General features: G+C 40.8%; 1 protein-coding gene across 1 annotated transcript in view; it reads left to right on the forward strand.

Moving 5' to 3' along the window:
- IQCK (IQ motif containing K) overlaps positions 1 to 24,331 on the forward strand; it is a 149,633-nt gene that overhangs the window by 64,690 nt on the left and 60,612 nt on the right. The window contains exon 8 of the mRNA XM_043456578.1: positions 1,281 to 1,365. Coding sequence (XP_043312513.1) covers positions 1,281 to 1,365 — 85 coding nt within the window. The remainder of the gene's footprint in view (positions 1 to 1,280; positions 1,366 to 24,331) is intronic.

The following is a 24,331-nucleotide window of genomic DNA, read 5'->3' on the forward strand; positions in this document are numbered from 1 at the left end:
TGCTAGAAGTGGTCCTGATCACCCCTCAGGTTCTTTCTGGCTTTGATTTCTTTGATTTTGGAGTAATCCAAAAGAGTATTCATTAATTCACACAAATATACTGATTCAAGGGTGGGATTTTTTGTTGTTGTTTTTAAGTATGAGTGTAGTGGGAAATAAAACCCCAGATCCTAGAGAACTGTGCATTGTTGCCTGTTAGCTCTGGAGTCTGTCGGGCTGGACATCTGCAAGAGGTGGCCCAGTGGAGGGCTGGTGTCAGCACAAATTGTGAGGGAAGCCTGGGCTTGGGGAATTGGTTGAGTCTGGATCCAGATGCTGATGAGGCCACTTACAAGCCCTGTGACCCTGGGCAGGTTAGTCACCCTCTCTCCGTACACAGTGAGAGTGGCTGTAAGCTCAAGTGATGGCTGTCATTAGGGAGAGCCTTGCAGCCAGGATTCTCGGGGATCCGCCACATGCAAAGTCATTTCTGGGGATCCTGCCCAGAGAGCAGCCTCCATGTCACCCACATTCTTTCAGGGATTTATTTCTTTGCGTTGTATCTGAAAAGTCTTGACTTTTGGTCTTTCAGAGATAGCAGTGCTTTGGGGAAACATAAGGAATCAGAATTAAGTCAGACTTGTAAAATCTTGTCAGCAGTTAGTAATCTCTAAATAGCTTTAAGGAAATAACAAAAAAAGAGCATTTAGTCATTTTAAATGTAGTATCCATGATCAGAAATCCCATCATAATCTTAGAATCCCACAAGAGCAGACACTGTCAATGTACCCAGTACTTGAGATATTTTATTGCTCGTTAAGATGTAACAGAAGAACTTAACTTTAAAATGCGCTTGACTTTAAACCACATTAAACTGGAATGTACACCAATCAGAGAAAATTGCAATATTTCAGGAAAGAAATGAGCTACTTAATTTCCCTCCAAAAAAGAGCCTTTTGTTACTTCTCAGTCATGATGCTGTATTTAAAGGTGGCTTCTGCTTTTTCTTTTGCTTTATGGTCACATATGCAGCTTTCCAACCCGAGCCCTTCAAAGCAGAGCAGGCTAATAGTGATTTAAGAGTATGCTGGTTAAAAAAGAAAAAAAGAATTCCATCCAAGATTTTAAAACAAAGAAATGCTAACTCAAGCCTAAACTTTTCTATGAAAAATGACATTGTTGCTTTCTAAGAATGGGACTGGATGAGGCACTTAATCAGAGAGGCCATTATGTTGTCAAAGGCTCTGCTGAGGCTGTGAGACGGATTCTCCTGGGCTTATGACCATTTTATTGCCTTTCAGCCCACGGCCGGCAATCCCACTCTCCCTCCTACTGACAGAATCGGAAGCGGCACTCTGTATTCAGTCCTTCTGGAGAGCCTATCTGGTAAGCGTCATGTGCAATTTTGGCATTTCGTCTGATGGGGAATTTGTGTACTGCAAAGGACTCAAGGGAAAACCTGTGGATGAATTTGAAACACAGGTTAGGATAGCTAACATTCAGACCTTGGAAACAGAATTCTCTGTAAAACAGGTCTTAAAAAGAGTGATTTAGAATTTCTACAAAACTTATTTCACAATTGTCATTAAAACTACCCTGCAAACTTTTTTAAAATTTACTTTTTATTGAGGTAACTTTAGTTTATAACACTTTCTAGGTTTCGTGTGTACCACCTATTTCTGCCTTGTATGCACTACAGCATGCTCACCAACAGAAATTTTGGTTCCATCCGTCACCCTACAGCTGATCTCCTTTACCCATTTCACCCTCCCCCTGCCTCTTCCCCTCTGGTAATCTATATCTCCATATTGGTTTGGTTTGGTTCATTTATTTTATGTTTTGGTTCATCTGGGTTTTTTTTTTAATATTCCACATATAAGTGAAATTGTACAGAATTTGTCTTTCTTCATCTTACTTAGCGTAATACCCTCAAGGTCTAACCATGTTGTTCCAAGTGGCAGGATTTCTTTTTTTGTGTGACTGAGTAATATTTCATTGTGTGTGTGCGTGTGTGTGTATTACATCTTTACCCATTCATCCATTGATGGGCACTTATTTTGTTTCCCTATCTTGGCTATTGTGAACAATGCTGTGGTGAAAATAGAGGTGTATATATACATGTGTGTGTGTGTGTGTGTGTGTTCAGATTAGTGTTTTCATATTCTTTGGATAATTACCCAGAAGTGGAATAGCTGGATCATACGATGGTTCTATTTTTATGTTTCTGAGGGATCTCCATAATGTTTTCCATAATGGTTTCACCAGTTTACATTCCCACCAACAGTGCACAAGGGTTCCCTTTTCTCTGCATCCTTATGAACACTCATTATTTCTTGACTTTTTGATGATAGCCATTACAATAAGGATGCTGAACATCTTTTCATGAGCCTATTGACCATATTTATGACTTCCTTGTAACATATCTATTCATCGCTTCTGTCTTTTTAAAAAGAGTTTTGCTGTTGTTGTTGAATTGTATCAGTTCTTTGTGTATTTTGATATTAACCCCTTATCAGATATATGATTTGCAAATGCCATCTCTCATTCAGTAGACTGTCTTTTTGTCTTGTTGATGGTTTCATTGTCTGTGCAAAAGCTTTTTAGTTTGATGTAGTACCATTTTTTTTTTCTTTTGTCTCCCTTGCCTGAGGAGACATATCCAGAAATATATTGCTAAGACCAAAGTCAAAGATCATACTTCCTATATTTTTTCCTAGGAGTTTTATCATTTCAAGTCTTGCATTCACTCAAAGTATTTAGTTAATTTTGAGTTGATTTTTGTGTGTGGTGAATATTGGACTACTTTTAGTTTTTTGCATGTGGCCATTCAGTTTTCCCAACAACGTTTATTGAAGAGACTATTCTTTCTCCACTGGATGTTCTTTGCTCCTTTGTTGTAAGTTAGGTATCCATATATGTGTAGTTTTATTTCTGGGGTCTCATTTGTGTTCCATTGATCTGTTTAACTGTCTTTCTGCCAACACCATGCTGTTTTGATGATTATAACTTTGTAATATAGCTTGAAATCAGCTTTGTTCATTTTTCTCAGGATTGCTTTGGTTATTTGGAGTCTTTTGTGATTCCATATAAATTTTAGAATTTTAAATTTTATTTCTATGAAAAATGTCCTTGGAATTTTGATAAGGATCATAGTGAATCTGTCTGCATAGGTAATATTTAACAATGTTAATGCTTCCAATCCATAAGCATGAAATATCTGTCCATTTATTTGTGTATTATTCAATTTCTTTCAACAATATCTTACAATTTTTAGTGTACAAGTCTTTTGCCTCTTTCGTTAAATTTATTCCAAGATATTTTATCCTTTTTGTTGTGATCTTAAATGGGATTGTTTTCTTAATTTCTCTTCCTGCTACCTAATTGTTTGCATGTAGAAATGCAATAGATTTTTGTATATTGATTTTGTACCCTGTAACTTTACAGGTAAAAATTCATTTATTATTTTTAATGATTTTTTGTAGCATCTTAAGGATTTTCTGTATATAAAATTATTCCATCTTTGTATTGTGGCGGTTTTACTTCATTCTTTCCAATTTGAATGTCTTTTATTTCTTTTTCTTGCCTAGCTGCTTGGGTTAGGACTTATAATACTGTGTTGAATAAAAGTGGTGAGAGTGGGCATCCTTGTCTTGTTCTTCATTTTAGAGGGGGAGTGTTACTAATCCAAACTCAGTCCTGCTCACCAGACGCACAGCAAAGCCAATACACTGGCACTGGGTTGTGGTGAAGGAAAGTACAGTATTTATTGCAGGGTTCCAAGCAAGGGGAATGGGCAGCTAATGCTCAACAGACCCGAACTCCCTGGGAAAGATTTATAGAGACGGTGTTAAAGGTGAAAGTCGCAGGGAACCTAATCAGCTCATAGACAATTTTCTGATTGGTAGACAGTGAGGTGACAGGGTAGTATTTCAGGAAGCTCCATCATCAATTTTCCAACTCCGGCTGGTCTAGGGTCTCTGGGTATAGGGCCAGCGGTTTTGACCTGGTGGGGGTCTAGTTTTTACTACATTTAATACTAATTTTTTCTTAAAATTAACAAAAACCTTTACTTCCTTAAACACTCTGAAGGAAAAATATAATCTTCCACTGTAGGAAGTAAAAAATTTTTGTGTGTAGTACAGTATACATAAGATTTACCATTTTAACCAATTTTGTATACAGTTCAGTGGCATTAAGTACACTTGCATTGTTTTTCAATCATCACTACCATTCATCTTTCTAAACTGAAATTCTGTATCCATTAACTTCCTATTCTTCCCTCCCCCAGCCTCTGGCAACCATCTTTCTACTTTCTGTCTCTATGACTACTCTGAGAACCTCATGTAAAAGTGGAGTCATACAGAATTTATCCTTTTGGCTTACTTCACTTGGCAAAATGTCCTCAGGTTTCATCTGTATTGTAGCATGTGTCAGAACCTCCTCCCTTTTTTAAGTCCGAATAATATTCTTGCCGGGAAGTTTTAAAATCCAGAAATCTGACACCCTCACTTGTTGTCATAAAACCATCCAGACATTCATGAAATATTTTTAAACTGACCACATGAATAGAAATGTCACATGGTATGAAGAACTATTTGTAGTAAACCATTCTTGAGAGTTGTGATGATATAATCAGCATTATAAATAGGTTCTGATAGTTACTTCTTGACATTAAGCACTTCTGTAGAAGCAGACATTTTCTTCTTTCTTCTTTCAAAATACTACATTAATGGTTAGAAAGCCAGATTGTTTCAACATGCAAAACTGGAGTTTTAAAAAATCCATTTGGATATTGTGGATAAAATCTGGTCCTCTCATAGTCTCCTTTCTGAAGTGTGTTTGGTGATAAGCCAAACTACTACATCAGTGGTGCCCTTCTGCTTATGAAATACTGGATGCAGTAGGTACCAACTGGTAGAGAAAACGGTTCTTTTGAGGTGTTCGTATGAGGTTCTCATGGGCCATAATGACTGAAATTTCTTTAATGATTTAGGAGGCAGAGAGCAGATAAATCCACTGAGTATTTATTCTGTCTAAATAAGCGCCTGGTCTCATGCCTTCTGCCCATTTGTTTTATTTTATTCTGTCTAACTCAGTCTAGACACCAGCATGGCATGTAGTCTTCCCTTCCTCCCAACATCAATTCCCCCTCCATTGTGACAACTGAGAACCACAGAGGTCATCAATCATTAACATTATTTGATGAACAATACAATGTAGAGTTGCTCCAGCAGCTGCCTTTGTGGCTTTGCAAAGTTAAAAGAATTGGAGATTCTGCAAAGAACAATGAGAATCTGTGCAGTTATCCCTTTGTCAATAGTGAACTGACCTGGGGCAAGTGAGGTGCCCCCAAAGAGAAACATCTTGGTGTAAACACAAAATCTAGAGTTGTACAGGGTCCCCCTTCCCTTATGGCCTGAGACAGCTTGGATGCAATTCATTCAGGAACATGGACACTTAAGTATTGTTCATGATAAGCAGGGGAAGGCCAGTCACACCGAGTGAAACTCCATTCTGGGATTCTACTAGGAGTTGTTGCAACAGAGCAGCTCAATAGTCTGCTAAGAGGCTAGGTTATCAACAACTATCTCCCACTGTGTGAAGAGCCTGCAGAAGAAGTGACCACAGAGGCAAGCAGAGCTGAGAGACCAAGGAAGGGAACTGAGTCTGGAGGAGGATGTGGCTGGAGCATCTAGATTCAGCTGTGCCACCAAATCCTCTCCCAGATGGATTTCTGTCACAGCTAAAGTCCTCACAATTACAATTTTCAACATAAAATTTCTAGACTCTTGATAACTTGCACATTAAAGAGGTTATTAGCACAAAATAAAAATCTGGGTTCACTTGTGCAGAGTAACCATCCCAATTTGTTTCAGGGAAAGACTGGCCTATATCAACTGGAGGCTTGACTGGAGAGGGGACATTAACTCCAAGGAAAACCTATCTATGTTTTATTGTATAAGTAATACTTTGCTATTGTGGAAAAAGATAATTCTTAAACTTTTAAAAATTATGATTCATTCCTTTTAGAATTTTTCCTATCCATATAAAAAGATTAAAAAAAAAAACCAAAAAGCTGCTGATAAACACTGTTTTGTGCCTGCTCTCTTCCTTTAAAAACATATTGGGAGGGATGGGGAATAAGTGTAAATCTATGGCTGATTCATATCAATGTATGACAAAACCCACTGAAATGTTGTGAAGTAATTAGCCTCCAACTAATAAAAAAATTAAAAAAAAAAACATATTGGGAATATCTTTGTCATTGCACTAAGTTCTATTGCACACATTTAAATGATTCTGTGATAGTCCTTTCTGTGAATGCACCAAACCATGATTTAACCATAGTTGTCTGGACATTCTAGTTTTCTCTCATATATAAGATATATTAAGAAAATCATCCTTGCTCATATGTCTTTGCATACATATCTGATTTTCTCTGTAAGAATAATTACTTGAAGTGAAATAGATGGCTCCAAAAGTAAGCACCTTTTTTAGGAGCTTTGATTATTATTGCTAAATTATTCTCTAGAGAGGCTAGAGTTTTATTAGCCTCTAGACCTACTTTCATGCAGCAACAATGTATGCAAGTATGTTCTAAGCATAGATTTTGATGACAGAGTGGAGAGAGGAAGAAGAAAGTTATTGGGAACATGAAACACTCCTGAGAAGGATGGCGTTGCATGGCTACTGTGCTGGAAGAAAATATTTTAAAATCATATATCTGATAAGGAATTAATATTTAGAGTATATAGAGAACTCACAAAACTCAACAACAGTAACAACCAAAAGAACAACCTGATTCAAAAATGGTCAAACAACTTGAATGGACTTTTCTCCAAAGAAGATATATGAATGACCAACAAGTACATGAAAAGATTCTCAACATCACTAATCATTAGAGAAATGCAAATCAAAACCACAGTGAAAAGCAATCTCACACTCATTAGGATGACCATCATTAGAAAAATGGAAAACAATAAATGTTGGCAAGGATATAGATAAACAGGAATCCTGTGCACTATTGGTGGGAATTTAAGATGGTACAGTCACTATGGAAAAAGAGTATGGAGGGTCCTCAAAAAACCAAAAATAGACATATAATCCAGCAATTCCATCTCCAGGTATGTATCCAAAAGAATTGAAAGCAAGATCTTTTTTATTCATTTATTTATTTTTAATTGGAGGATAATTGCCTTATAATATTGTGTTGGTTTCTGCCATATACCAACATGGCTCAGCCATATGTATATATACGTCCCCTCCCTCTGGAGCCTCTCTCCCACCTCCCGTTCCATTCCACCCCTCTAGGCTGTCACAGAGCACTAGGCTTGAGCTCCCTGCATCCTACACAAAATTCCCACTGGCTACCTGTTATACATACGGTAATGTATATGTTTCAGTGTTGAAGGCAAGGTCTTGAAGTCACATTTGTACACCTATATTTGTAGCATTATTCACAGTTGCTAAAATGTGGAAGCAATGCAAGTGCCCATTGGTGGATAAATGAATAAGCAAAATGTGGTACTATACTTACGATGCAATGTTACTCAGACTTAAAAAGGAAGGAAGTTCGATATATTCTACAACATGGGTGAGCCTTGAGGACGTTATACTGAGTGAAATAAGTCAGTCACAAAAGGACAAATACTGTATGATTCCATTTATATGAGGTGCTTAGAATAATCAAAATCATAAAGACAGAAAATACAATGGTAACTGCCAAGGTCTAGAAGGAGGGGTGAATGGAGAGTTATTTTTCAGTGAGTACAGAGTTTAAGTTTTACAAAATGAAAGGATTAGGAGGGTGATGGTGGTAATGATTGCACAATATTGCTGCTGCTGCTGCTAAGTCGCTTCAGTCGTCTTTGACTCTGTGCAACCCCATAGACGGCAGCCCACAGGCTCCTTCGACCCTGGGATTCTCCAGGCAAGAATACTGGAGTGAGTTGCCATTTCCTTCTCCAATGCATGCATGCATGCTAAGTCGCTTCAGTCATGTCTGACTCTGTGTGACCCCATGGACAGTAGCCCAGCAGGCTCCTCTGTCCACAGGATTCTCCAGGCAAGAATACTGGAGTGGGTTGCCATTTCTTTCTCCAGTTGCACAATATTATGTGGTATTTAATATCACTGCACTGTACACTTAAAAATGGTTAAGATGGTAAATGTTATGTAATGTATATTTTACCATAGTAAAAAAAAAAAAGACATGGGTGTTCCAGGGTGTTTTAATTTGATTTACCTTAACTTTTTCCCCTAAGGGAACACTTCTTTCTGTTTAGAGATGACCTACATAGTTAGATAGAATATGAATGATGAAAACAGCCCAAGATAAAAACCAAGCAACTATGAAAAGGCTTTTCAGAGACTTCAAAGGAATAGTTTTGTAGTTCCTCCTGTATTTTTCTGCAGAAATTCCAACTTGAGTCTCTGTACTTAAAGGAAGAGAAAGTTTTCTCCACTCCGGACAGCTGGCTGGGCTATTAGGCATGGCAAATTTTTTTTTTGAAAGATAGTTCTCATTATTAACCTTAACTTTTTTATTATTGAACATTATGGCTGAATGGAAGAACTTGATTTATCTTTCAGTGTAAAACATGCCCTATGGCAACTTGTTAAAAATGTGGGCTCTCCCGGTATGTCTTGTCAGATTATTAATAACTCTGTGTAGGTTATTTAACTTCTGAGCCACAGTTTCCTATCTGCCAAATGATAATAATAATAATAGCTCCTACTTATGAAGATTGAATCAGATGATTTGTCCACGTGAGGGAGGTTCTCATGGTGCCAGGTACGCAATAAATACACAACCAATATTAACTGCTGCTGCTGGTGGTGGTGGTGGTTCTGTTTTCCTTGTTAGAGAATCATTCAGAAAAGCCAGCTAGTGGCCTCCTTGCAGCTCCTCGGGGAGCTGCGTGCTCCTGGCTCAGGGCCCTTGCACTTGCTTCATATTCAACAGTTGTCAATCACAGTATCCTCCCTGCCTCATTCAGGGTTCTTCTTGGATGTCTCTCCCCATCACCATTTCCCAGATAGCACCCCATCATCACTCTGCAACCTCTTCCTGTGCTTTATTTCCTGCTGATCACTTACCAACTCTGACACCGGGTTGGGTATTCACTTGTCTACTGCCTGTAACCTTGACTAGAACGTGAGTTCCAGGAGGGTGGAAGTTGCTTGACCTATTCATCCTGTATCCCAAGCCCCTAGAACACTGTCTAGAACACATATTAGGCACTTCATAAATATTTTAGTGACTAACTGAACCCCTTGAATGATCTCTCTAACCAGGATATCTGAAAACAAAGAGGAGGAAACTGGGCTGTTCTATTTATAAGCCCTTCTCGGGGGCTTAAGCAGGCACTTAAATGTGGACTTTTGGGGGAGTTGCTTGTGTATCAGAATCCTTGAACTCAAAAGCTTGCTTCTTATCAATAATTTCCCAGAGGTTATACTTGAGAAAAATGTATTCATTTTATCACTGACCTTCATGAATTACCCCTTCACCAAGTCTTATAATGTGAAGAAATGAAGTTTGCTATGAGAAATTATTGCAATAAAGAGCTCATGATCTGAGCCACAGTCAGCTCCAGGTCCTGTTTTTGCTAATTGTATAGGGCTTCTCCATCTTTGGCTGCAAAGAATATAATCAATCTGATTTCGGTATTGACTATTTGGTGATGTCTATGTGCAGAGTCGTCTCTTGTGTTTTTGGAAGAGGGTGTTTGCTATGACCAGTGTGTTCTCTTGGCAAAACTCTGTTAGCTTTTGCCCTGATTCATTTTGTACTCTAAGACCAAAACTTGCAAGACAAACAGACAAGACAAAAAACTTGCCTGGTACTCCAGGTATCTTTTGACTTCCTACTTTTGCATTCTAATCCCCTATGATGAAGAGAACATCTTTTTTTTTTTGGTGTTAGTTGTAGAAGGTCTTGTAGGTCTTCATAGAACCAGTCAACTTCAGCTTCTTCAGCATTAGTGGTTGGGGCACAGACTTGGATTACTGTGATATCGAATGGTTTGCCTTGGAAATGAATAGAGATCTTTCAGTCATTTTTGAGATTGCACCCAAGTACTGCATTTTGGACCATTTTGCTGGCTATGAGGGCTATTGTGTTTCTTCTAAGGAATTCTTGCCCACAATAGTAGATAAAAAGATAATCTGAATTAAATTTGCCCATTCCAGTCCATTTTAATTCACTGATTCCTATTCATTCTTGCTGTCTTTTGCTTGACCATGTCCAATTAACCTTGATTCATGGACCTAACATTCCATGTTCCTATGCAATATTGTTCTTTACAGCATCAGATGTACTTTCATCATCAAGAACATCCACAACCAAATATTATTTCCATTTTGGCCCAGCCTCTTCTTTCTTTCCGGAGCATATTGGACACCTACTGACCTGGGGGGCTCATCTTCCGGTGTCATATGTTTTTGCCTTTTCATACTGTCCATGGGGATCTCAAGGCAAGAATACTGGAGTGGTTTGCCGTTTCCTTCTCCAGTGGACCATGTTTTGTCAGAACTCTCCTGTATGACCCATCTGTCTTCAGTGGCCCTGCAAGGCATGGCTCATAGCTTCATTGAGTTACACAAGGCTGTGATCCATGTGATCATTTTGGTTAGCTTTTGGTCATTGTGGTTTTCATTCTGGAGTCTGTGGGATTGTGATTCTTGCTTCTTCTGTCTGCCTTCTGATGGATGAGGATAAGAGGCTTGTGCAAGCTTCCTGATGGGAAGGACTGGCTGTGGGGAAAACTGAGTCTTGTTCTGGTGGGCAGGACCATGCTTAGTAAATCTTTAATTCAATTTTCTGCTGATGGGTGGAGCTTTGATCTCTCCCTGTTAGCCATAGTCAGCAAAAACAAGACCTGGAGCTGACTGTGGTTCAGATCATGAGCTCCTAATTACAAAATTCAGTCTTAAATTGAAGAAAGTAGGTCATTCAGGTATGACCTAAATCAAATCTCTTATGATTATACAGTGGAAGTGAGGAGTAGATTTAAGGAATTAGATCTGGTGGACAGAGTGCCTGAAGGACTATGGACAGAGGCTCGTAACATTGAATAGGAGGCGGTGACCAAAACCATCCCCAAGAAAAAGAAATGCAAGAAGGAAAAGTGGTTGTCTGAGGAGGGCTTCTCAGCTTCTCCAAATAGCTGAGAAAAGAAGAGAGGCCAAAGGCAAAGGAGAAAGAGAAAGATACACTCACCTGAATGCAGAGTTCCAGAGGATAGCAAGGAGATATAAGAAAGTTTCATAAGTGAACAATGCAAAAAAAAAAAAAGAGGAAAACAATCGAGTGGGAAAGACTAGAGGTCTCTTCAAGAAAATTAGAGATACCAAGGGAACATTTCATGCAAAGATGGGCTCGATAAAGGACAGAAATGGCAAGGACCTAACAGAAGCAGAGAGATTAAGAAGAGGTGGCAAGAATACATAGAAGAACTATACATGAAAGGTCTTAATGACCCAAATAACCACATGGTGTGGTCACTTACCTAGAGCCAGACACCCTAGAATGTGAAGTCAGGTAGGCCTTAGGAAGCATTACTATGAACAACGCTAGTGGAGGTGATGGAATTTCAGCTGAACTATTTCAAATCCTAAAAGATGATGCTGTTAAAGTGGGCACAGGTCTGGAAAAGGTCAGTTTTCATTCCAATCCCAAAGACAAGCAATGCCAAATAATTTTCAAACTAACATAAACTGTGTTCAAGGAGTATGTCAGGCTATATATTGTCATCCTGCTTGTTTGACTTATATGCAGAGTATATCATGTGAGATGCTGGGCTGGATGAATCACAAGCTGAAATCAAGACCCTGATGCTGGAAAAGATTGAGAGCTGAAAGAAAAGAGGGCAACAGAGAAAGAGATGGTTGGATGGCATCATTGATTCAATGGACATGAGTTTGAATAAACTTCTTGAGATAGGGAAGGACAGAGAAGCCTGTGTGCTGCAGTCCATGGGGTTGCAAAGAGTTGGATACAACAATGAGAAATTATGATCCCTAGGCAGGCTTTTTATCATATTTATTTTAGTTGAAAAATTTTTTTCTGGCTGCTCTAGGTCTTTGTTGCTGCTCATGGGCTTTCTTTAGCTGCATTGAGCGAGGGCCACTCTCTAGTTGCAGTGTGCGAGCTTCTCATTGCAGTGGCTTCTCTTGTTGTGGAACACAGGCTCTAAGAAAACTGGCTCAGTAGTTGTAACACACAAGCTTAGCTTCCCCATGGCAAGTGGAATCTTCCTAGAGCAGGGATTGAACCCATGTATCTTGCATTAGCAGGCAGATCCTTAACTACTGGACCACCAGGGAAGTCCCCCAAGCAGGCTTTTTAAAGGAGAGCATCAGCTGAAGTTATGGGCTTCCCTTGTAGCTCAGTCGGTAAAGAATCTGCCTGCAGTGCAGGAGACCCGGGTTTGATCCCTGGGTTGGGAAGATCCCCTGGAGAAGGAAATGGCAACCCACTCCAGTATCATTGCCTGGAAAATCTCATGGACAGAGGAGCCTGGTGGGCTGCAGTCCATGGGGTCCCAAAGAGTCAGGCAGGACTGAGTGACTAACATGGTTTATCAGCCGAAGTTATGTTCTGTGCTTAGTTGCTAAGACGTGACTGACTCTTTGTGACTCCATGGACTGTAGCCCGCCAAACTCCTCTGTCCATGGAATTTTCCTGCATTGGCAGGCAGATTCTTTACCACTGAGCCCCAGGGAAGCCCAGCTGAAGGCATACTGACAGTGAAAGTTGCTCAATTGTGTCCAACCCTTTGCGACCTCATGGACTATACAGTCCATGGAATTGTTCAGGCCAGAATACTGGAGTAGGTTGCCATTCCCTTCTCCAGGGGATCTTCCCAACCCAGGGATCAAACCTAGGTCTCCCACACTGCAGGCAGACTCTTTACAAACTGAGCCACCAGGAAGCCCGAAGGCACACTGGGCATGTCTCATTCATCTGAGAATTGACAGAAAAGATTTTCTCCATTTGGAATTTCTCTTCCAATTGCCGATATCTGCTGGCAGGTGAGCAGACCTTGCCAGGAAAAGTCAGACATTGTTTTGTACAAAAGGAGTGCTAGAAATGGGGCATTGCATCAGATGATCACCAGTTACCCCTCTGGATGGTGCACAGTTGTCCTCAGAGGGGTGGGTCATGCCCTTTGTGATTTGATGAGAGCTCCCAGGGCTCCCCTAGTGGGAGCTTCCATGTGGAAAGATTTGTCTTCTCTTTGGAATCTTTTTGTTGTTTGTTGGCTCATGAATCCAGTTTCAGTCCATTTTTTACTGCCACATTACCAAGCAAAAGACTGAATCCCCCAAGAGTCTTTTTGTTAGGCCATCCTAGAGTAATTGTGAAGCCTACATATTTGAAATTGATTTTGAGCATTTTCTAACATGTGGAAAATGCTTATAGGCTTTTAGGGAAGCTGAGACCACCTATACAAGTCCCACTGAACAGGTAGAATAAAACTCCTGATCTTCTCAATGATGTAGAAGTCTTGGTTTTGGCTGGGGATTCAGATATTAGACCTAGAACACTTGAAGTGGAATGCTCCCAAGGACGGCTGGTGCCAACTCTTCTGCCATTCCACTCAGATAGAGACTTTATGTCTTCCATTGCATGCAACTTCATTTGTTCATTCTTTCATTGTTGAGGGCTCTCTACTTGCCAAGAACTGGAGACACAAAATTCATCCATTCCTGGAGGAACCCAGAGACAGCTATACCAAGGAGAATGATAATAATAGTAAGAGTAGCCAAATCTAATATTTTTGGTCACTTGCTATATGCCAGGCACTGTGCTAGCTTTTCACAAAAAACGTCTCCTTTATGCCTTACGCTGATTCTATAAAATAGGCAGGAATGTACTTCTATTAACCCATATATATATGAACCAACCAAGGCCTAAAATCCTGTAGTGATTTGGCCAACATCATACAGTGATAAGTGACAGAGTCTGACTGTCCTCAGAACCCCATGTCTCCCTTTTTTTTTCTTTTTAAAAACTATTCCTACCAGCAATGTCTGAGAGTTTCCATTGTTCCATGTCCTGATCTGTTGATCTTGGTATGGTCAGTCTTTTTAATTTTAGCCATTTCAGTGCATGTATAGTGGTATTGCATTGTGTGTGTGTGTGTGTGTGTGTGTGTGTTTCAGTTAAGCTTACTGAGATATATATATATGTTACATACAATAAAATTTACCCTTTTCAGTGTTGTTGTTCAGTTACTAAGTCATGTCCATCTCTTTGTGACCCCATGGATTGTAGCACACTGGGCTCCTCTGTCCCCTGCTACCTCCCAGAGCTGGCCCATATTCATGTCCACTGAGTCAGTGATGCTATCTAACCATCTCATCTTCTGCCGCCTCAATCTTTCCCAGCAACAGGGTCTTTTCCAGCTCTTCGCATCAGGTGGCCAAAATATTGGAGCTTCAGCTTTAGCAACAGTCCTTCCAATGAATATTCAGGGTTGATTTCCTTTAAATTGACTGGTTGTGTATAGTCTCTCAATTTTGCCAAATCCATACAGTCTAATTGCTCCCACAATCAAGATATAAAAATATCATCCCCCAAATTCCTGCATGCTGCCCCTTTGTAGTTAACCTCTGCTTCCATTACCACAGCCTGGCACTCACTGATCTGTTTTCTACTCCTATTGTTCTGCCTTTCCAGAATGGCATACAGATGGAACCATAAAGTATGTAGACCTTGAGTCTGACTTCTGTCACTTGGCCTGATGCATTTGAAGGTCTTCCACGTGGTTGCATGTATCAGCAGCCCCTTCCTTTTTATTACTGTGCAGTATTCCATCATGAGGGAGGCCTTCACATGGTGATGAATAAACACATGTGAATAATATGAAACTGGCTTATTTATACCTATGGGTTGCAGTGGTCTCAAGCTCACTATGCATCAAAGTCATCTGTGGATTCTAATGCTCAGGGGCTCATTCTCTGAGATTCTTGTGCAGTTGGCCATGGTGAGAACAGGAGATGGGCATTTGTTTAAAGCACCCAGGGTTTAGACCCACTGATGAATTGGAATCATCTTTGCTACCTACTAGTTAAATGGTCCAGGACAAGTCACTGAACTCAGAATCTCAATTTCTTTCTCTTTAAGTTGAGAATAATAGTAGCTGCCCAGTCTGTTTCACTAGGTTATCAGAAAGATCAAAATGATTTTTAGTGGCAACGCTTGAGAAAGTGTTCTGTGAACTGTAGATGCATAAATATGGATGTAATTACATATCAGTGTCTTTCCTCTTGGAAAAATACCAGAAGTTCCAGTTCTGAAACAAATGAGAGGTTTTAAAGACCAAAGGGAAAGAGAAGTCTTTCTCTGTCACTTGTGTGTGTCTTAGATGATTGCTTGATGAATGAGAGTAAGTGTAATGCCAACATACAGATGGAGAGAAGAGTGGGAAAAATACACTCCTTCTTGAGACTGTGGTGATGTTGGCAGAACTGGGTACCACTGTAGACCACGAATCCTTGGCTGGATAGGTCAAGTCAGTGTGTTTGCAGAAAGTAAAGCCTGATGTAACTGGAAGGACAGGCAAGCAGATATGTGTTGCCAAGGATACAATTACAGAGCAGCTCATGATCCAGTCCTCACCTCAAGGCAAGTGAGAGGAGGTCTACTTCTCAGAGAAGGGCCCCTTGTCCCTGGCAAACATCATATGAAGCAAGAATCCTTTTACAACCACACCTGACCACCTCTGAAAATATTGTAAGGAGTGGCATGTCACCTCTGGTACAGAAAAAAAAATGGCCATCTTTGGATGAAAAATTCTTTTATTGGTATTTTTATTGTAAAAGGGCCAATGCTCCTTGTAAGAAAAAGTGAAGCCATATAGAAATAATGTCTTAGTTCAGGCTGCTCTAACACCACCACAGACGGAGTGGCTTAAACAACAAGCATTTATTTTCCACAGTTCTGGAGGCTGAGAGGTCCAAGATCAAGCTGCTGGCAGATGCGGAGTCTGCTGAGAGCCCTCATCTAGGCTTGCAGATGGCTGGCTCCTCACTGTGTCCCGCCGTGGCAGAGGGAAAAAACAAGCACTTGGTTTCTTCTTATAAGGTCACTAATCACGCCATGAGAACCCCACCCTCGTGACCTCCTCTAACCTTAATCACCTCCGTCATGTTGGGAACTAGGACTTCAACATAGGAATTTTGGAGGGACATAAACATTCAGTCCATAACAAGCAATTTAAAATAAAATGTGATATCTCCTGTCCTGTCCTACTCTAAACCTGTTTCCCAGACAGAACCATTGTTGACAGTTTCGTGTGTGTATTTTCAGTGTTTTTCCACTGTATATGTGAACATTTATGTATATTTATTGCACCTTTTACAAATATGGGATATTTTTATAAATATGGGCTCACACTCCATGGCCTGCATCTTGAACTTTCATTTAGCATCGAGGCTAGTTTTCCACAAGAGCACACATAGATCTATGCAGAGCATTTGTGTTTTAAGGAAAACACACTTCTGATGTAGTTGGCAGGTAGGAATTTGGCCAAACATTTTCTCATTCAAAATACTCCCAATTCAAAGTGTTCTGAGATGGCAGGACTGAAGAAAACTCTTGGGTTAGTGATGGTTTTTTATTTCCTCAGCAAGTCCCGACAGTCTAAGGACCAGCTTCTTTTTTCCTTCTGCTTTCTTGTGAGTGTTGGCTTCCCCAGATTGTTGTCAGCTTTGTAGCTTTTGCTGACTTCCTCTTCCTCCTCTCCAGAAAGGGGTGTCTCCTGGTGCAGCTGTTCTGGGGGTGGGGGGCATTTCCTCCCTTTGTGTGGTTGCTAGCTGTCTCCCTGGCCTCCCTCTGGGGACAGCGGCCCAACCAGGTGAGCAAGTGTCGTTTAAAGCAGCACTTCCGTTCTCAGGCAGGGGTGGGTTGTCATTTCTGGATGCTTCAGATGTGGCCCAGGTGAAGAGGGATGGCACCTGACGCAGAGACAAGGCTGACACCTCGGACTGAGTCACGTTCTTCTCATGACGGACGTGCTGCTTAGAGCTCCTATTCAAGACAATCTAAAAAAAATACTTGGCAAAGTTTTGGACTACTCTGAAAGCAATCTCGCATAAAGGTTAAGCAAGCAGGCTCTACATTGAGATCAATTCACTCACTGATATTTGTTCACTCTTGTTTATTGAGTACCTACGATGTAGAAAGCAGGCATTGGTCTAGATGCTGGACATGTTGCAAGGAATGAGACCAAGACCCTATCCTCCTGGAGGTTGCACTCCTGCCATTGACTATCAACAGAAATATATGTATATGTGTGTGTGTGTGTGTGTGTGCACACACGTGTGTATGTGCTTGTTGTTGTTTTAAACCACTCAGTTTTGGGGTTCATTTTCATTTATTATGCACAATGGAGACTAACCCAATCATTCAGGTTGCTGTGGAGAAAGCAGATTGTAGGAGGTTGAAAGCAGGAGCAGGAACACTCATCCTTGCTACTCAAAGCGTGGTCCTTGGACCAGTGGTATCATCTTCACGTGACAGCTGGTCAGAAACGCAGAATTTAGGCCCCACTCCCAGACCTCCTGAATCAGAGTCTGTATCTTCACAAAGCTCCCAGGTGAGTCTTACCTGTCAACATTGGTGAAGCAGTGCAGTAAGTGATGGCCCGGGCATATGGAGTGCTGTGATTTGGGTTTGAATCCTGGCTTATCAGCCCTGTGACCTTCAGTCAATTACTTAATTTTGCCAAGCCTCAATTTCCTTTCCTGTAAAATGGGGATAATAATAGTGCTGCCCTCGTAAAGTTGTATGTGAGGTTGTAAATGAGATGGTACATGTCAACCACTTTGCACAGTGCCTGATGAGCTGTTCGGTCTTTATTGACTTGATGAGATCCATGCATTTTCTTCCCTAAGATTATGTTCCTGGTCATGGCCTGACGCTTTTCCTTAATTTTTAAAAAATTCTCTTTCAACGAAAATCCTGTTTTTCAGAATGTCCTTGAGCTCATCAGAAAGGCTTTTGTCTGTGCCCAGTGTGATTCCAGCCACATCCCAGAATGAAGGCGCCTGGTTTCTAGCATCAGTTCCAGGCCCAGTTCTCAGGGCAATTTTCAGGGCCACCCAGCGGGCCAAAATAGGCCACAGTACTATAAATAGGGAGTCTGGGCTGCTCAGAGCCTAGCTTCCCAGGCCAGGCCCTTCCCCTTCCCCCCTGCCTGGCCCTGTAGTTGTTTAAATATACTCTGGATTTTATCAGCAAGGGGATTCTCCTTAATATGCCCCGTAAATGCTTTGCCAACTTGCCAGACCCTTGCAAAGCCCCTCTTTTCATTTGCTCACGGCATATCCCAAATATGTGATGAAAGCTGATAAACCCAATTCTTAGGATTTTTGTGAGGAACAGATGAAAAGGCTGCTTTTCGCAGGACTGGTTACATAATCTGCAGGGCCCTTTGTTCAAAGTTACTATGAATTTCCAGATGGCAACAGCAGAGCCTTAGAACAAGTGTGAAGCCCTTCGAAGCACGATGTGGCTACCATGCAGGGAAATGCCCAGGAGCCAGCCCTGCACCGGGGCACCCGTACCCTGCCGGGCAGTCGGGACTGGCCACATTCCCCGCTTTCCTAGCGACTTTTCCCTTAAAGGGCTGACTGAGTCCCCTTTAAGGCAAAGTTTAGGGGTAAAGTGCACAGCGGCTACTTAGTCCCAGTGACTTAAAATCCTAGCAGCTGATTATCTTTCGTGATTCTGTGGGTCAGCCGTGTGGTTCCTCTGCTGGTTTCACCTTGGCTCATTCACTGCATTCAGTCAGTGTGTTTGATGGTGGACACCACATTCAGGAGCCTCAGCTGCAGGGTATCCACGCTGGGCTGTGGGTTCAGCTTCCTCTGCACCCCCTTTAGCAGGATGGTGTTCTTCGCTGGAAGGCCTCCCGGCTTCACTAAAAGGTCCAGGTTTGTCTCATGCATGTATTTGGGATGTCAGTGCCGCTCTTGGCTAGGGCACTTTAGTTCTCCTCCACGTGGCCTAAGTCAGCCAGACCAGCTTCCTTGCATCATGAAACATTCTAAGAGGGCAGAAAATGGGAGCTTCAGGCCTTCTTGAGACCGAGACTCTGGAATTGGCACAGTAGCACTTCAGTTCCCTGCTATTGGTCAAAACAAGTCACACGGCTCACCCAGATTCACAAGCAGGGGGGAATAGACTCCCCACTTGATGAGAGTGGCCAAGTTTTCAAAGGGGCAGGGACCCACTGGGGGCACAGTGCAACAATTCTCAAACATTAGCCTGCATCAGAATTACCTGGAAGGCTTGTTAACACATGGCATGCTGGGCCCCAAGCCCAGAGTCCCTGCTTCAGTAAGATTGGAGTGGGACATTGCAAAGCGAAAGTGAAGTTGCTCAGTCATGTCCGACTCTTTGCGACCCCATGGACTGTAGCCTACTAGGTTCCTCTATCCATGGGATTTTCCAGGCAAGAATACTGGAGTGGGTTGCCATTTCCTACTCCAGGAGATCTTCCTGACCCAGGGCTTGAACCCAGGTCTCCTGCATTGTAGGCAGACGCTTTACCGTCTAAGCCTCCAGGGACATTGCAAATGAGTCCTCAAATGACACTGATGCTGCTGGTTGGGGATGGCACTTTGAGAGCCACTTGTGGAGGGGAGCAGTGGTCCTCAACCTTGACTGCACGTTAGAGGCATCTGGGCAGCATAAATGTCAGATCTGCGTGTTGATGGTAGGAAAGAGATCAAAGCTTTGTGTAATAATGTGGTCCGTAGCATAGCAAACTATGCTGTAATTTTACCCTATAAATCATTGGAAGGTTCATCAAATACCTTAAATGCTTTTGCAACTTACTCATTCCCTGATTATTTGAGTAAACAAGTACCAAGAAAAGTTGGATGAACTTTATCTCAACTGTCATCGACGAGCTGTTGGGGGAAATTCCATTTTTCCAAGTATGTACTGTGATGTGGCTTTATTATTAAAGGGACTTGATTTAAAAAGATATAGGTGTGGCTTCCTGAGAGAAGGACTTTCTAGAATTGCACTGAAAGGATTATCCTGCAAAAAGCAGCTGCTATTCATGAGTCACACAGATCCTGCCTCCTGACCACACACTGAGAGGCTGAGCTGTCCTTCCTGACTCTCATTTTAAGGACTTGCCGTAATCAACGTGGCATTATGTGAGTAAGAACGGGGACTAAGTTGTTCAGTCTTGTAACATTAAGTTCATTCTTCACGTTCTCTTCCATTAGAGTGGGTTTCGCAAACTTTTTGAATCATTAGATCACCTGGGGCTCTTACTAAATATATTCATGTTTTTTTCCACCTCACACGGACTGAATCAGAACCTACAGGGCAACAACCTGGGTAGTTAAAGAAATGATCTCAAAACAATAATATTTATGAACTACACAGAAGAAGTAATTAGGGTGCTACATTAAAACATGCCTACTCAAGGATAAGAGCAGTGATGGGCAAACCATATAGCCTGTGGACCAAATCTGGCCCATTTTCTATTTTTATAAAGTTTTATTGAAACAGTCATGCCCATGTTTTTAAAACAAGTTGGCTATGGCTGCTTTTGTGTATAATGGCAGAGTTGAGTCATTAGGACAGAGACTATATTGTCCGTAAAGCCAAAAAATATTTACTATCTGAACTTTAACCAAAAAAAGTTTACTGATCTCTGGATAAAAGACATGACCTCAGACCTGAGCAAACTTGGAACTGAAACTAGGGCCCTCAGTGATTATGAACTCATATAAAAAAATAAACCAACAAGGAAGGAGATAGTAAATACAACCAACTGGAGAATCCAGGCCCCCATGAGTGGCAATTTGAAACATGAAATAATATGTTTAAGATGATTACAGAGAGCTACAAAATTATTTTTAAAAGAATGTAAACTTTGCTGAAAGAAAAGGGCTATTAGGGGAGAAAAAAAAAGATCAGGTTTGAAAAAGAACTAAGTACCTCCTGTAGAAATGAAAATAATTTAGTGAATGAGCTAAAGCAGTGCCTCTCAAACTTCAGTGAGTGTCAGAATCAGCTGGAGTGATTGTTAAAACACTGATTTCTGGGTCCCAATTGCTAATTCAATTCTGACTTCATAAGTCTCAGGTGGAGCCCATGAATTTACATTTCTAACAAATCCTAGGTGACGCTGATGTTGCTGATCCATGAACCATATTTTGGGTATGAGTTAAGTAGCAGATAAACACAGCTGGAGGAGTAATTAGTAAGCTGGGGGATAGACCTGGGAGACAGAATGTAGCAGAGAGAGAGAGGTGGGAAATGTGGGAAAGCATTGAGACAGAGAGAGAGAGTGAGAAAAGGTTCAACGTAAGTTGAATAGAAGTTTCAGAGGGTGACAACAGAATGAATGGAAAGAGGCAACATTCTGAGTTGAGATACTGAGTGAGAAGATTACAAAGTTGAAGGAAAGTGGACCTTGGACTGGATAGAAAATGACAAAATCACATCGAAATGTTTCATGGTGAAACTAGAATACCAAAAGCAAAGAAGCCTTAAAGCTATGCTGAAGGAAGGATTACCTACGAAGGAAAAACAATGACACGGAGACTTCTAATCAGCAGGAGTATGCGCCAGAAGACAGCGAAGTGTATTATCATCTCATCCTAAAGGAAAGTAACCCTCAACCTAGAATTACATGCCCCATGAAATTATCATTCAAGAGCAAGAGTAAATACATTTTCAAACACATCTCTCACTGAAAGAACTGCTAAATGAGGTTCTTCAGTTAGAAGAAAATTGAACCCATAAGGAAGGAGTGAGAATGGGATGCAAGAAACAATGGTGAATGAAAAAGCTGTTAAATCTGAATAGGCACTGACTGTTATATATGCACATATGTGTAATACAATGTTTATACACAATGTAACATATAAAATATACATGTACACACACATGCACTCACACACACACACAGATCCCAATGGGGGATAAGTGAGAGGAAATGGAAATTCTAGACAACAATCATAGGAAAGTTGAGAGTAGAAAGATTGAAGTTAAAGTGTTTTAAAGTTCTAAAGAGTGTCCTTAATGATAAAGGAAAATTAGTTTTCTATCAGAGTAGACTGATATGTAAAAATGCTATTCAACCCATTAAATTGAATTTACTACTCACTTGCTGAGGCTGAAACTCCAATACTTTGGCCACCTCATGTGAAGAATTGACTCACTGGAAAAGACCCTGATGCTGGGAGGGATTGGGGGCAGGAGGAGAAGGGGACGACAGAGGATGAGATGGCTGGATGGCATCACCAACTCGATGGACATGAGTTTGAGTAAGCTCTGGGAGTTGGCGATGGACAGGGAGGCCTGGCGTGCTGCGATTCATGGGGTCGCAAAGAGTCGGACACGACTGAGTGACTGAACTGAACTGAATGTGCTACTCACCCACTATTTAAAAAAATAATTCTTTGATGAAAACAGTCTGAGGGCCCATCAAAAGGTGTATGAAGAAAATGTGTATATACATATATACAATGTAATACTACTCAGCCATAAAAAAGAATGGAATCTTTCCATGTGCAACAATATGGATGGACCTAGAGAATATTAAGTGAAATAAGTCAGGGAAAGACAAATACCATATAATTTCACTTATATATGGAACCTAAGAAAACAAAATACATGAATAAACAAAATGGAAAGAGAGTCATAGATACAGAGAACAGGCAGGTAGTTGCCAGAAAAGAGGTGGGTAGTCAGAGGAGAGAAATAGCGGAAGGAGATTAGGAGCTTCCAGTTGCAAAGTAAATAAATTAGGGATATGAAGGCACAGTCTGGGGAATGTAATCAATCGTTCTGTTCAGTTCAGTCACTCAGTTGTGTCTGACTCCTGGCAACCCCATGGACTGCAGCACCCCAGGTCTCCCTGTCCATCACCAGCTCCCGGAGTTTGCTCAAACTCATGTCTATCGAGTTGGTGATGCCATCCAATCATCTCACCCTCTGTCATCCCCTTCTCCTTCTGCCTTCAATCGTTCCTAGCATCAGGGTCTTTTCCAGTGAATCAATTCTTCACATCAGGTGGCCAAAGTATTGGAGTTTCAGCTTTAGCATCAGTCCTTCCAATGAATATTCAGGACTGATTTCCTGTAGAATTGACTGGTTTGATCTCCTTGCTGTCCAAGGGACTCTCAAGAGTCTTCTTGAACACCACAGTTTAAAAGCATCAATTCTTTAGTGCTCAGCTTTCTTTATGGTTCAACTCTCACATCCGTATGTGACTATGGAAAAACCATAACTTCGACAATATGGACCTTTGTCAGTAAGGTAATAATGTCTCTGCTTTTTAATATGCTGTCTAGGTTGGTCATAACTTTTCTTCCAAGGAGCAAGTGTCTTTTAATTTCATGGCTGCAGTCACCATCTGTAGTGATTTTGGAGTCAAGAAAGTAAAGTCTGTCACTGTTTCCATTGTCTCCCCATCTATTTGCCATGAAGTAATGGGACTGGATGCCATGATTTTAGTTTTCTGAATGTTGAGTTTTAAGCCAGCTTTTTAACTGTCCTCTTTCATTTTCTTAGTTCTTCTTTGCTTTCTGCCATAAGGGTGGTGTCATCTGCATATCTGAGGTTATTGATATGTAATAAATAATTATGTAATATCTGTGATGACAGATCATAATATAAACTTATCATGATTAGTTTGAAATGTATAGAAATACTGAATCACTATGTAACAGGAACTAACATAGTATTGTAGGTCAATTATACTTCAAAAACCAACTCATAGAAAAACAGATAAGATTTATGGTTACCAGAGATGGGGCTGGGGGGAGGGGGAATTGGATGAAGGCTGTCAAAAGGTTCAAACTCCAGTTATAAGATTAAATAAGCACTAGGGATGTCATGTACAACACAATAAATATAATTAACACTGCTGTATATTCTGTATGAAAGTGAAGAGAGTAAAGCCTGAGTTCTCACCACAAGAAAAAAACATTTTTTTCTGTTTCTTTTATTTTGTGTCTATATGAGATAATGGATACCCACTGAACTTATCATTGTAATCAGTTCATGATGTATGTAAGTCAAACCATTGTGCTATACACCTTAAACTTATACAGTACTATAGGTCAATTATATTTCAACAAAACTGAAAGAGAACAATTTTTAAATAAAAATGCTGCTCCAAACACACTTCTAATTCTCCCTGAAAGCCCAAGTAACTCCTAAGAAGCATACTGTCATACCACTGATGAATATCTGTATTTCTACAATACCAGAAAATATGCAAAATCTGTGGGTTTTTATGACTAGTTCCTAAGGACAATAAGGAACACTCATAACCACCAGAATGAAACCAAATTTGTTTTG

The sequence above is a fragment of the Cervus canadensis genome, chromosome 32 (genome assembly GCF_019320065.1).
Source record: "Cervus canadensis isolate Bull #8, Minnesota chromosome 32, ASM1932006v1, whole genome shotgun sequence".
NCBI classification, from domain to species: Eukaryota; Metazoa; Chordata; class Mammalia; order Artiodactyla; family Cervidae; genus Cervus; species Cervus canadensis.